Below are 13,277 nucleotides of genomic sequence, written 5' to 3' on the forward strand. Positions count from 1 at the left end.
GCAGGATGAAGCTCCTGTTGCACATGAATGACTCCTATCCTAATGCCCAGCATTGAGAAAGTTTTTGGTGTTCCCTTTTCTCTTTCTCATCCCAATTCCTCTTATCTGAAGTTTTTTAATTTCTTTTTTTTTTTCTGTTCTAGGTGGATTGTAGACATGGAAGGTGCACCAGGTACCTTATATGAAGGAGAAAAATTTCAACTTCTATTTAAGTTTAGTAGTCGATATCCTTTTGACTCTCCTCAGGTAACTGCCTTGCTTTCTAACATTTCACTGTGTTTTTAGATTACAGCAAAATACTAAATTAGTGACTTTTGACTAAATACAAACTTAAAAAATCTATTATAATTATGTTAATAGATTTGTTCCTTTATGTTACTTGTAATATAATCAAGATCTTAGGAACATTTTACTTCATTGAGATTAGGGGTTTGCTTTTGTACTTCTAAGAACTTAACAGTTTTTCTTATCCGTAGATGTTAGCAGAAAGAGGCTGGAAATCTAACCCAGGTCCAGGGATTGTGGGAGAACTTAGCATTTTGGAATACCAGGAGGCACTTATTCCTAGATAAGATGATAGAATAGAATAATTGTGAGGAGGCAGTGCTTCCTTGAAAGGAACACTTATTTGATTTTGCATTAACATGCTGTCTTTGTAGCCTTTTATTACTGCAAAGATAGAACATATTACGGAATATTAAATATCGAAACACAGGCCCTAAATCTGATCATTATAATTTGAGGCACAGTTAGTTTAGGTAATGGGTTAATACTTGGACAAATGATAACAGTGGTAGAGGAACTGTTTTGAGAGCTGTTTAACTGTAGTGAATGATTAGTCATTAGAAGTTAGAGAAAAGGAGACTCTAGGCTGACTTCCACACTGCTGGCTTCGAAGATGGGTGAATGAGTTACTAGTGGCAAAATGATAAGACTTAATGCCAACTCTGTCTAATATTGCTAGATAATGAGGTTCTGGATAATGAAATTTCCCGAATACTTAAAATTCTACATTTGAAGTGCTAAAATATGTTATTTTTGAGGAAAATCATATTTCCTTGCCACTTTAATATACCTAACAGTGCTCTTGGCCATGTAGGAGTACAAATGGAAGTCAGTTACTGTATTATGCTATAAATAAAGAGGTAATTGTTTTAAGGCACAGAATTAAATGGAAGTGGACTCCTTGAACGCTACAGTTTTTATGTGAGCAGAAAATTAAGATTAGGAAGCTTATTTTTATCATTTTCATAAAAATAAAGCCAAAGGTAATGGCTTTTAGGCCTCTATAATTTTTTTTTTAATGTTTTATTTATTTCTGAGAGAGAGAGAGCAGGGAAGGGTCAGAGAGAGAGGGAGACACAGAATCTGAAACAGGCTGCAGGCTCTGAGCTGGCTGTCAGCACAGAGCCCGATGCGGGGCTGGAACCCACGAACCATGAGATCATGACCTGAGCGGAAATTGGACACTTAACCAACTGAGCCACCCAGGTGCCCCCTTTAGGCCTCTATAATAAGCACCTGTAGACTACGATCAGAAACCAAAGCAAACATCTTCTTTCTTTCTAGAAAATGATCTTCACCTTTTGTTGCTTTTCGGCTTATCAGCATCATTTCAATTGTTAATGCTTAAAAGCATTGTTGTCTCAGATATCTCCTTTTCACCTTCAACCTGTTTTCTACTTCACTTCAGCTAAGTTTGTGGAAGGTATATGAAGGAAGAATATGACTCACCAACTCCGAAATGTTGACTAGAGGGATGTTGGAGAAGGCTTCCTCTGGGAGCCTACAGATTGTTTTTATCAGAGGAAAATAATAGTTCTGTAAACCAAGGCAGAAATGTCCTCTAAACTCTCTCCTTAGCATTTAATTCTAAATCAGATATCACTCTGTAACATCATTTGAATTTCATCTTGAATATTTCTGTAAGTTACAGCATATATGATGGATTCCATCATACCTCAAATTTATTTTTTCTCCTTCCCTAGTTTGACTTCTGCACACTCTTCTGATTCTTCTTATTTGGGTTCTTTATTCAGTACCCCCTGTTCTTCTCACTCTTTTCTCTAATGTCTTCAACCGTCTTAAGCAGCTAACTCCCAGATCTATTGGTGTGTGTACAGCCTTTTCTTTCTGAGGTTTAATATCATACCCTATTTGGATATCACTACTTGAATACCTCCAGATGTTTCAAATTAACACTTCCAAACTCCGTCTCTTCCAGTAATAAAATAAATTTTTTTTTCCCTTGGATTATTGTCCATCTGTCTGCTTGTGTTGAAATTCTTTCCTTCACCATTAAATGTGGCTTTTCAGGTCCTTTTTCAGTGCATCAGTCAGTCTACTCTTACCGCCGGTGCTGTTGTCCCAAGTCTCTCTTTCATATGGATTATTACATAATAGCCTCTAGTTCTTTCCACTCCTAACCATCCTTTCACAGTGCTGTTCGATTTCTCTGCAGGTGCAGTTCCCTCATTGGTTTGCACAGACACACACCACCACCACCACCACAATTCCTATTCTCCTCCTTCTAATGCTTCTTTTTTCTCTGTGGAGTCAAATCTGAAAACTCTTTAGCTTAAGAGTTCAAGTATAAACTTAACCATTTCAGCCTCACATTTACCTCCATGCCTTTTACTATGTAGTAATATTTGTATCATACTTTCTAATGTGACTTTCATTCTGATTTTGTCTTGTAACAGCTCTAACGAAGTGGTTAGGGAAGATGGATTCATTCTCATAAGTGAAGAAAGTGAAGTTTATAGAAGTACAATGTCTTGTTCCTGGTTTAAAAGCTAGCTTGTAGGATAGTCAAGACTCAAAACCCAAGTTACTTCTTTCCATACTGCCAGTTAGGTGTAATTGCTAGAATGGGGAAAATTCCTATTTATCCAGACAGTAATATTATCTCTAAAAGTGAAGGGTTATATGTAGAATGATAACTTTGAAAGCTCTGGGGCAGTAGTTCCCAATCTTTTGGACTGTGAGGATTCCTTTTTTCTTTTTCCTTTTTTCCCCTCATTCTACTCATGCTTTTTATTCAATATTCATTTATTCAAAAAATATATTTTTTATCCAAGTTAGTTAACATACAGTGTAATACTAGTTTCAGTAGAATTTAGTGATTCATCACTTAAATATAACACCCAGTGCTCATCCCAACAAGTGCTCTCCTTAATGCCCATCACCCATTAACCCATCCTCTCACCCAACACCCCTCCAGCAACCCTTAGTTTGTTCTCTGTATTTAAGAGTCTCTTATGGTTTGTCTCCCTCTCTGTTTTTATCTTTTTTTTCCTTCCCTTCCCATATCTTCATCTGCTGAGTTTCTCAAATTCCACATATGAAGGAAATCATATGATATATGCCTTTCTCTGACTGACTTATTTTGCATAGCATAGTACACTCTAGTTCTAGCCACGTTGCCGCAGATGGCAAAGTTTCATTCTTTTTGATTGCAGAGTAGAATTCCGTGTGTGTGTGTGTGTGTGTGTGTGTGTACATAGGTTGTATATTTTGGTATCCATGATTGAGAAAATGACAGAGCTGCTCTAAGGCTAGTAATACTTTAGAATTACTTTTTAGTTTTTATTAATCACATCGTCTATGAGATTATAAAATAATAATAATAGTCTAACAGTTGCTTGCTGTGCATATCAGCTTTGAGGTTTTTCCAATAACTGAAACTTTCCATTGGTCCATTGCCCTGGGGAAGTGATTAGAACCACTCAAGGGCAGGAAATTCCTTATTTACCACAGATTTTATTTGATGAGACCCAGTAACACTGGTACTTGCTAGAAAATTAGTTTTTGATCTTCCTGTGCAGTAATTAGTATTGAATTTACTACCACTTACAAAAGTCGAATTTGGTAAAATAAACCTAAAATAGACCAGTTTGTTGTGAGCTTTGTATTTTTGTATCTGTAAGTTAGCTCTTTAAGACCATAATAAACTGTATAGTCTGCTGTGTTTTCTTTTCCCTGCTAGTTATAGTTAATTTCTCCTGTATCTTGCTTTATAGTGAAAAAGCTGCCTATCTAAACAGGTTTTTGGCCCTGTCATTTGCTTTAAAAGAAACCGAAACAACAAAACCATTTAATATTGGGAGCAGGGATGAGGCACTTTTCCATCACTATTTTCTACTAATGTGCACTTACAATCAGCCATACAGAAAATAAAATATCTTTGTCTATTAGATGTTTTTCTGTGCTAGAGTATAGGTAAATGATTGATTGAATTTGAATTAATGTGTATTTAAACATGAATTATGTGCCAAACCCTGTATTCTCTACTTGAGAGATAAAAAAGAGCACAGAAATTAAAAGGCATCGGGCCTGCCTTTAATAATTGGTGTATTCTGTGGATAGGCAGACACAGATTAATTCATTCTGTAAGTATTTATCTATCACATGTCCTACAACAGACGCTGCACTAAGTGTTAGCAATTTAGTAGTGAAGTAAGGAAGTGCACAAGTAGGGAAGATTTCACTGAAAAGATGACTTTGGAGAAGTCTCAAAGAGGTGAGTGGGTAAGCCATGTGAAAGAAGTATGGAAAGAGCAGGTGAAGAAAGAAATGCAAAGGCCCTAAATCTGGAGCCATGTGGCAGGTCCCTGGAGTGGTATAGAAGTGGGGTAGGAGGTAGAGGGCATAGATAAGAGATAATTTGGGCGAGATGGTCCATCATGAATTGTGTAAGACATTTATAGTCCATTGTAAGAATTTTGACTTTTACTCAGAATGAGATGAAAAACGTTTGAATATTTTGAGCAGAAGAATGACATAATCCTACTTAAAAGGAAAAATTTGGCTACTTTGTGGCACATTGGCTGTTGGGTGTACAAGGGACAGGGAGACCAGACAACAATTGCATTAATCCAGGTGAGAGTTGATGGTGGCTTGTACCAGAAGGATAGCGGTGGAGGCTGTGGAAGGTGGCCACATTTTGGACCTTTTTTTAAAGGTTTAGCCAACAGGATTTACTCATGAATTGATGAGGAATATGAATGAGTCAGGGAAGACTTCCACAATGTTTGGCCTAGGTAACTGTATGGACCTTAACTGAAGTATGAATTGTGTGCTTTGGGAGCAAAAGAGAAAGCAGTGACTTATTAGATTAGGATGAGGAGGAAAAGAAAAACTTGTCTGTACTGGGACTTAAAGTACAAGAAGAATTTCTGTCAAAAGTGGAGCAAGTCACAAGAAGACATGGCCTCTTCTGAGATTTGTGAGCAAATGTAGTTTTATGTATAGATACTTGGAGGGCTGTGGGAGGAGATGAAACATGAAGAATGTTTTGGGGTTTATCCAAGAGAGTCTTGCAGTATGAAGGATTTGGAGATTTATCTCAAAGGAATTGGGGGCTACAGTCACCTCTCCATCCAAACTGTGAAGTCCTCAAGTTTAGTGTCTGCTGTTTTGCTTCTTTTCCTTTCTATTTCCTCACATTAGCAGCCCTTCCCTTCCAAATATCTATGATCTTATACCCCCTTCCTCTGTCAGAACATTCCATTTGAATGCAATAAAACTGAAACACATCTATATTATCTTGTAAATATCCTGGTTATATCTTGTTTTTAAGCTTTTCAACTCTAATTTTTATTGAAATTTTAGGCATTTAGAAATAGGTGGGGAAGTATTAGGGGGAAGAGAACACTGTACTTAGTCCTAAAACCATATTGATGCTAAAAGTGGTGCTGGAAATATACTTGCCTTGATTACAAAGCTTTAGAAACACTGGGGGCAGGTCACTTTCTCCTCATTGTTACCCCCTTCCTATTTGTGCCCCCTTAACATGGACCCTTTAATTCTGATGCTAATACTCCTCCGTTGCAGAGATCCAGAAACTATTTTCATAGTGTTCTCATAGTGTGATTCTCCTTGCTCTTTCATGTGATGGTGGTTAAGCTTTCCAAAGTCATTTTAAATAAACATTTTTATTGCCTTAAATTGTCTAGCATCTAGGACACCTGATGAGGAAAAAGTGAAGCCTTGGGGGTAAAGAAGGGAAGATAGAGGAGAAGACTAGTAGGCTAGAAGAACACGGCTTGTAAAGGAGAGAGAATGTACCATTCAGGGAACCCAAGTTTAGTTTCATTGTATCCAGGAACTTTGTATAATACTTGTATAGTGCATGGTAAGGGTAATTATGGAAGACCAGAAGAACTGTTAATATCGATGCTACAAGTACATATTAAATTACTAAAAGGGGAGCATTGAATTAAAAACTTTGCTAAAACTCTAATCCCCGGTTATTTTTGTGAAATATTTACCATTTGTGCTAGACTGCATATATCATACGTTATTAATAATTAGATATCTGATTACAACAGACTTTGCTTTTATGTTCAATTTCTGTAGTTGCCCATTAAGTGCTGTTATCTACTTAACAGTTTTAATAAGAGAAAACGTTCCCTTATATTGTCCCTAGGGAAATCTTGGTATAGTTTTATAGATTGGCTTTTATATTTTATAGCCTGTTTTGTACTACTTATTCTTGTAATACGTGTTTTGACCTAGTTTGACCCTATATTAGGTTCTCACTTTCTAATTAGTTGCAGAACATTAGTCTGAACACAGTAGTATGCCTTCCTTGTGGTCAGATCTCAGTTTTGTGTGCTCATTCAGTGTTGGGCTTGATGTTTGGAAATCCTAATGTGCTACTGCCATGAATTTACTATTAGAAACAGTTACTTAATGTCCAGTCTTTATTTTGTCACTGTCAGTAGCTTTCATTCTCAAGATTAGTAGTTTTATGAAAGACAGTACATTTGGTACCAAAAGTTACCCAGAGGTTGACTTGCTTAAAACTTTAGGTTGGATGTGCTTACTTACTCCAAAATTGTATGGATCCTGAGCATAGTTTTCTTAGATCATACTTGTTCTTGTATACCATGACGATTGGGAAATGTTTGGAAATTTAGAAACATCTGAGGACTGTTTCTTAGGCAGACTCACAACTTCACATGTGATTCACCTGCATTAGATCTAAAATTGTGGCTTTTTTCCCCATAAAGCAGCTTATTCTTTAAAATCTGTAGTTCCGGGGCGCCTGGGTGGCTTAGTTGGTTGAGCGTCCAACTTTCGCTTNATCTGTAGTTCCATTTTATTGTTTGGTTTATGCAGTAGTGTATGCAGTCTCTGGCTGTTAACTGTTTATATGCTAAATTTTAACCTGAATAAATAATTTTAAAAATAAGTAACTTTTAAAATAAATTAGCAAAGTTCTTATTTATTTCCTTTCGTTTGAAATTCATTGTGTTCACTTGTCTTATTAAATCTGTTTTAGTTTTGCCAGATTCCCCTCAAAAAATTTTTAATTCTGAAAACAGCTCTTCATCTCTTCAGTATTCAGAACCTGCTTGACTGCAGTTAAATAACTGAAATGTTCCTTTCCTCCTTTGGATTGTACGGTGTGTTTAAAAAAAATTTTTTTTTAATGTTTTCTTTATTTCTGAGAGAGAGAGACAGCGTGAACAGGAGAGGGTCAGAGAGAGAGGGAGACACAGAATCTGAAGCAGGCTCCAGGCTCTGAGCTGTCAGCACAGAGCCCAACGTGGGGCTCGAACCCACGAACGGTGCGATCATGACCTGAGCCCAAGTCTGACGCTTAACTGACTGAGCCACCAAGGCGCCCCTGTACTGTGTGTTTAAATAAATGAGGACAGTTAAGAGCATGATCTTAAAGAAATTCAGCCTTGTTTATTTTCCCTGTCACATGTAAAGAACCAGAATTGCAGAGTTTAAAACTGTCTGTGGAAGCTGCTTCCTGGCCTTTTTACATGAAGCTGTTGAAAAAAGTTTTTTCTTTTTTTCGTTTATTTCAGGGAATCATCTCTGGCATGTAAACTCAGCCTTTCTATGTTTAGGCAAACCTCTAAAGTTCTGTATCTGGAAGGTTAGGTCCTAGGGGCTCTCTTAATATGTGCAGCTTATTGATTCTTAATATGTGCAGCTTATTGATTCCCCTGTTTGGTTGCTGAAAGTTTTAGGCTGGCTGCATTTGCTGTTAAAAAGGTTTATTGAGGTCTGATTAATTTTATTATTTCAGTTTCCTTAGAGTTCAGAGCTGTTTCTGTCTTGATTTCTGGCTCTCTTTTGTGCTTATCAGTGTCTGCTGCACCTGCTGTAGGTATCTTTTGCATTTCATCCCTTCTCTCCTGATTTCCTGGTTCATGGGCACTTCTTGGCTCTCAGGCCAAGTGATTTAGTTTGTAATCCGTTTTCTCTAAGAGGAATATTACTTTCCATCTGCCTTGTGAATTGGCTATTTAGAGCATGTTGTGATAACCTTTGTATTTTGCTGTGTGTTTTCCTTGATGGTTGCTGATGAATTGATTAATTTTTGCCAAAGAAGATAACTTAGCAGTTCTTCATCTTTTGGTACTTTCATGTTTTGTTTTGTTTTGTTTCTAGGAGAGAGAGACAGCATGAGCAGGGGAGGGTCAGAGAGAGAGGGAGTCACAGACTGAAACAGGCCCCAGGCTCTGAGCTGGCAGTCAGCTCGAACCCACGAACCGCGAGATCATGACCTAAGCGAAAGTCGGACGCTTAACCGACTAAGCCACCCAGGCGCCCCTCTTTTGGTACTTTCAGAGCACAATTCTGTGTGACTTTTTAAAAAGGAGATCTTACTGAAAAAAAAATACCCTTTAAAAAATAATTCTTGGCAGGGGATAAGGTCTTGGGCATTATTTGTGTTCTTACTGAAAATATCCTAGTGGTCAAATGGGATTTTGTGGCAGAATGAATACCCCAAAGCAGATGCATATTCTGTGAGATTGTAAATCCTAGAAATCTACAACACATTGTGGGCATATAAAATACGTATAATGGGCTACATGTTTATAAAAAATAAAATTTAAAATAATTGTGGATAGACTCAAAAAGTATGGAGCTGCAAGACCATTTAAGCAGTCATTTCCTTTTGTAGGGCAGCACTTTTTTAGCAAAAAGTAATAGCACTGATAGATAAAATTGAGATAAATAATGTGCTTTAAACACAGCTGTGCCAGAGTCAGGGATTGGGTGGTCTTCTACAGTCAGGCAGAGCAAGTAATGTGATATCTCTTATTTTGAGATTTACTTTTAGTTTTCAGCTCTACTTTAGCTCTTTTCAGTGGAAATACAGACTGCATGACCAGAACTTAAAGAAATAAAAAATATGCAAATGTATTTAATTATTCCTTTGAGAGAAAAAAATTCCTCTTGTTGTCTTATATTAGCTTCGGTCCAGGCATTGAGTTCCATATGTTAGTATATTTGAAGTGTTAGAGGACTCTTCCTTACGCAAGAGTGCTTTGTTCAAATGTAAATATTTCTGAAATTGTAATAAAGTCAGAATTGTTAGATATTTTAAAATAAAAGCAAAAACCCACCTTATGATAACTTTCTATAACATCCCATATTAAATAATGACATACTTTACCCTAGCCACACTTATTTCACTGGCTTTCTATAACAGGGAAAATAGGCTATGCCTAGAGTAATAAATACTTCATTAGTTTCTGACATAACTGAAAGTAGGGCTTCTAACTAAGATTTTGCTGTATTCAAGTGTGAAGCAGTTTGTAGGGCTGAGAGAGATATTGTAAATCTCTTTTGGGAACTACTGGTTTATATTTGATGAGCTTTATAAAAATCTCGTACCTGTTGAATCAGTATGTGTGAAAGTGGGACTTTTGAATTTTTATTTTTAACCAGATTTTCAGGTGATTTTTTTTTAAGGTAAGAAATTAGTAATTTCTACTAAACAACAATAAAAATGGTACATCTTACTGCAACATAAAATTAATGTAAGGATTGGTGGATTAATTTTATATCAAAGTAATTTTTATGAAGTAACCTATATAAGCATTCTTAAATATTAGACTTCTGCTTTCTTTGTCCTACTTTGGGCTGTGCTTAACAGATTCTTCAGAAGGTATGAATTCACTGTTTTGCCCATTCAAATGCTTAGTGTAGGTATGGGTTTTGTTTTTAATTATGGAGTTACGTGTTTATTTTTGTTTTTTTTTAATATATTATTATTGTTTTTGAGAGAGTGTACACGAGTGTAGAAGGGGCAGAGAGAGAGAGAATCGTAAGCAGGTTTCACACTCAGGGTGTAGCCCCACACAGGGCTTGATCCCATAACCCTGGGATCATGACCTGAACTGAAATCAAGAGTTGGATGCTCAGCCAACTGAGCCACCCAGGTGCCCAGTGTAGATACATTTAAGAAGCACTACTATCAGGATACTTAATGAATTATTAGGGCAAAGGCAGGAATAATAGATTTATTACCTTTCAAAAAACAGTACCGAAGCAAGGAAAGGTAGAGAAAGGAAAAACTGTTAGAAGAATTGAGTAGAAGAAAAGGCAGAGAAAAACAAGTAATTGGGAGACTCATTCAACTGGTTGTGTGTGTGTGTGTGTGTGTGTGTGTAAGCACATAGTTACTTGCTGATTAATAAATAGTAATGTGTACTCATCATAATGGACAAGTGAGTTTAGAGCAGGTGGTGTATATATATATATAGCAGTCATTTCCTTTTGCATGTAGTACCGTAGGTGATAGCATTGTTACAAAGTGGAAGGGGGTGCTCCTATCATCTAGAATTCATGTTGTCCCCAAATTGAATACTTTCATATGATTTCTGTATGCAGAGAGCAATGAGTAGATTTTGAAAAAGCATTCTTATAAATATAGTAGTCTTTCACTAGGCTAAAAATGCATGGTAATTTCTGAATTTTTAAAAGAAATTTGTGAAAAATAGTTGAAATTAAAGATAGATGATCTGGACTTTTCCCCTATATGTACCATTCCCTGTGTGATCATTCGTACAGTGAAACCAGTACTTCATGAATTGATGAGAATAAACAGTGAGCAGTTGTTTATCTTGTTTCTAGCACTGATTTTGCTGGTTCTTAATTGGTTTTTAAAATAATAAGTTCTGTGGAGAATATTTTATTTCTTTATAATACAGAATATTTGAGTGTTAATGGAATTTTATTCTTTCTTAGGTCATGTTTACTGGTGAAAATATTCCTGTTCATCCTCATGTTTATAGCAATGGTCATATCTGTTTATCCATTCTAACAGAAGACTGGTCCCCAGCGCTCTCAGTCCAATCAGTTTGTCTTAGCATTATTAGCATGCTTTCCAGCTGCAAAGAAAAGGTAGGACTTTTCAGAATTATTCCAGGTAATATCTCTTCTTTTAGTCTAGGTAGAGAAACTATTTTAATATATAATTTATTTGAAAGACTTAATACCTTTTATTATGAAGTTATAGGTAATACATGTTTAGTAATAGATTAGAAAATTATTGTGATAATCTTTCCTTCCACATAGAAATCAGATATTGTTTTATATTTCTTAGAAAAGTTCTGCAAATTTTCTTAAATAATCTTAATTTTATTTCTGTAAGCATACACAAGGCATAAGTGTACAAGAAATTCTTGCTTCTAAATTTCACAGTGGAAAGCCCCAGGAACAAGTTTCATAGCTCCCTTTTCCACTCTGCTGGCTCCCACTCTATCAGCCTCTTTTAGGGAATTTCCCGGGAACCAGAGCTTTCCTATCATTATGATCATCATAATGACTAGGTTGAAGGAGGAGGATTTGATTACCGGTAGAATTTTCTGGACTTTTTCTCTAATTCTCTTTTACTAATCCACAGAAAGGCAAAAATTACCAGAAAGCAGAGTCAGATGAGTCAAATTTAGGATACCCTTTTAAAGTATCTAAATCCTATATGCATTTCTGGCCCTCTTGTCACTTCTGCCTGAGGGTTAGGGTAGCACAGTACTCATATTTCTATATTTTAAAGACTCTTCCTCGCAAGGGTTTCCTATTGTATTTGGTTTAAAAGAGAAACAAATTTACCTTACATATTAGGGATCTTTGGGGTTATTTCAGCATTTTTTTTCCTGTGTTCTCCAAATTCAACTATCATTTTTACTACATTAGTGTTTAGAGAACTTCAAGGGGGATAGTAGTTCATTTTTAAATGGTAGGTCCTCAAGACTGAAACACTAAGACACTGTTTGCAAAGTAAGTTTCTTGGAATGTTAGTTCCATAAGCTGTTTCTTGGTGTTAGTTTAAAAAAAACAAACCAATAGGTTTTTTTTTGTTCAAAGAAGTATGGGCAATAATGGTTTAAATTGTATTTTTTTAAAATTTTGGCATTATGAGCCCTTAGTATATAGTTTCATATGCCTAATATAAGAAAGAAAAAAAACTTCTGGAAGTTAAAACTGTGACACCATTAGTTAAAAGGTATGTGTCCCCATTCAAGAATATTCAAGAAAATGTGCAGAAAAATGTACATCTTAGAAGAGAGGAAATAAGGTACATATTATCTAATAGTAGTATGACTTTTTAATTTAAGTTTCCTTCTTTGCCTGTGGGCTTTTCCACATTGCATATAAAGGCTACACTTGAGCTTTTGTTAACCTCCAAGGGCTTTGGAAACAACGCTTACTCATTTATTGCTTCCATATTTTCTCATCCCCCACACTTCCAGTCCCAGCACACTTAAAGATTTTTAGGTTGTAGAACAGAGCAGTTTGCAGTTACAAGGACTTCTGTGTCCTTGTTAATGTTTAATGTCTTCAGAAAGGTGAAGGAGTAAGTATAGAGTTTAATGAGAAAAGTTGAGATGAACACCAGTGAAGGGTACCCATAGCCCTTGCATATGCCTTGAATTAATTAGCACTTTTTTGCATTTTAATGTAATGATTTAAAATAAATAAATGTAATGATTTACTATTAAAAGCTAGAAAATGACTATAGTCTTTACTTCCTTTATCCTTTTTTAATTCTCATCATTCCTCTCACATTTCAGTTTTCTACTACTAGTTTTTTTGCATAGTTAGTAAATGACTAATTATTCCATTTGAATTATTGGTAAGCTATGTTATATAATATAACCTTCATTATATTTAAATACAATAATCTGGAAGATAGAATTCTAACCATATTAGTTCCGTGAAATATGAGAAAAATTCAGCAAACGTTTAGTAGGTACTTAATACTGGCTGCTATTTTTACTGTGCTAAGTACGAGATTACAAAGGTGAAGAAAGAAGAAACTTGCTCTGGCACTGAGGGGATCTAGCTCCAAATAAGCTTTTAAAAGTCTTCTAACTACTCACCAAAGCTCTTTTAAAAGAGGTGAATTTTACTCTGTGGCCAGGTGATGCTATGAGTTTCACTTTAATATTTGACTTGAATACAAATTTTAATTTTTTACTATAAGCGTTTGGGAACTTTGATTTAGTCATAATTCCTTC

General features: G+C 35.8%; 1 protein-coding gene across 2 annotated transcripts in view; it reads left to right on the forward strand.

Moving 5' to 3' along the window:
• The window catches only part of UBE2W (ubiquitin conjugating enzyme E2 W), a 75,306-nt gene that overhangs the window by 46,096 nt on the left and 15,933 nt on the right, over positions 1–13,277 (forward strand). For both annotated transcript variants that reach the window (XM_077752432.1, XM_077752433.1), the window contains exons 3-4: positions 144–246; positions 11,005–11,160. In XM_077752432.1, the coding sequence (XP_077608558.1) occupies positions 144–246; positions 11,005–11,160 (259 nt within the window). The remainder of the gene's footprint in view (positions 1–143; positions 247–11,004; positions 11,161–13,277) is intronic.

This window comes from Crocuta crocuta, unplaced genomic scaffold (genome assembly GCF_008692635.1).
Source record: "Crocuta crocuta isolate KB4526 unplaced genomic scaffold, BGI_CrCroc_1.0 scaffold141, whole genome shotgun sequence".
Classification (NCBI taxonomy): Eukaryota; Metazoa; Chordata; class Mammalia; order Carnivora; family Hyaenidae; genus Crocuta; species Crocuta crocuta.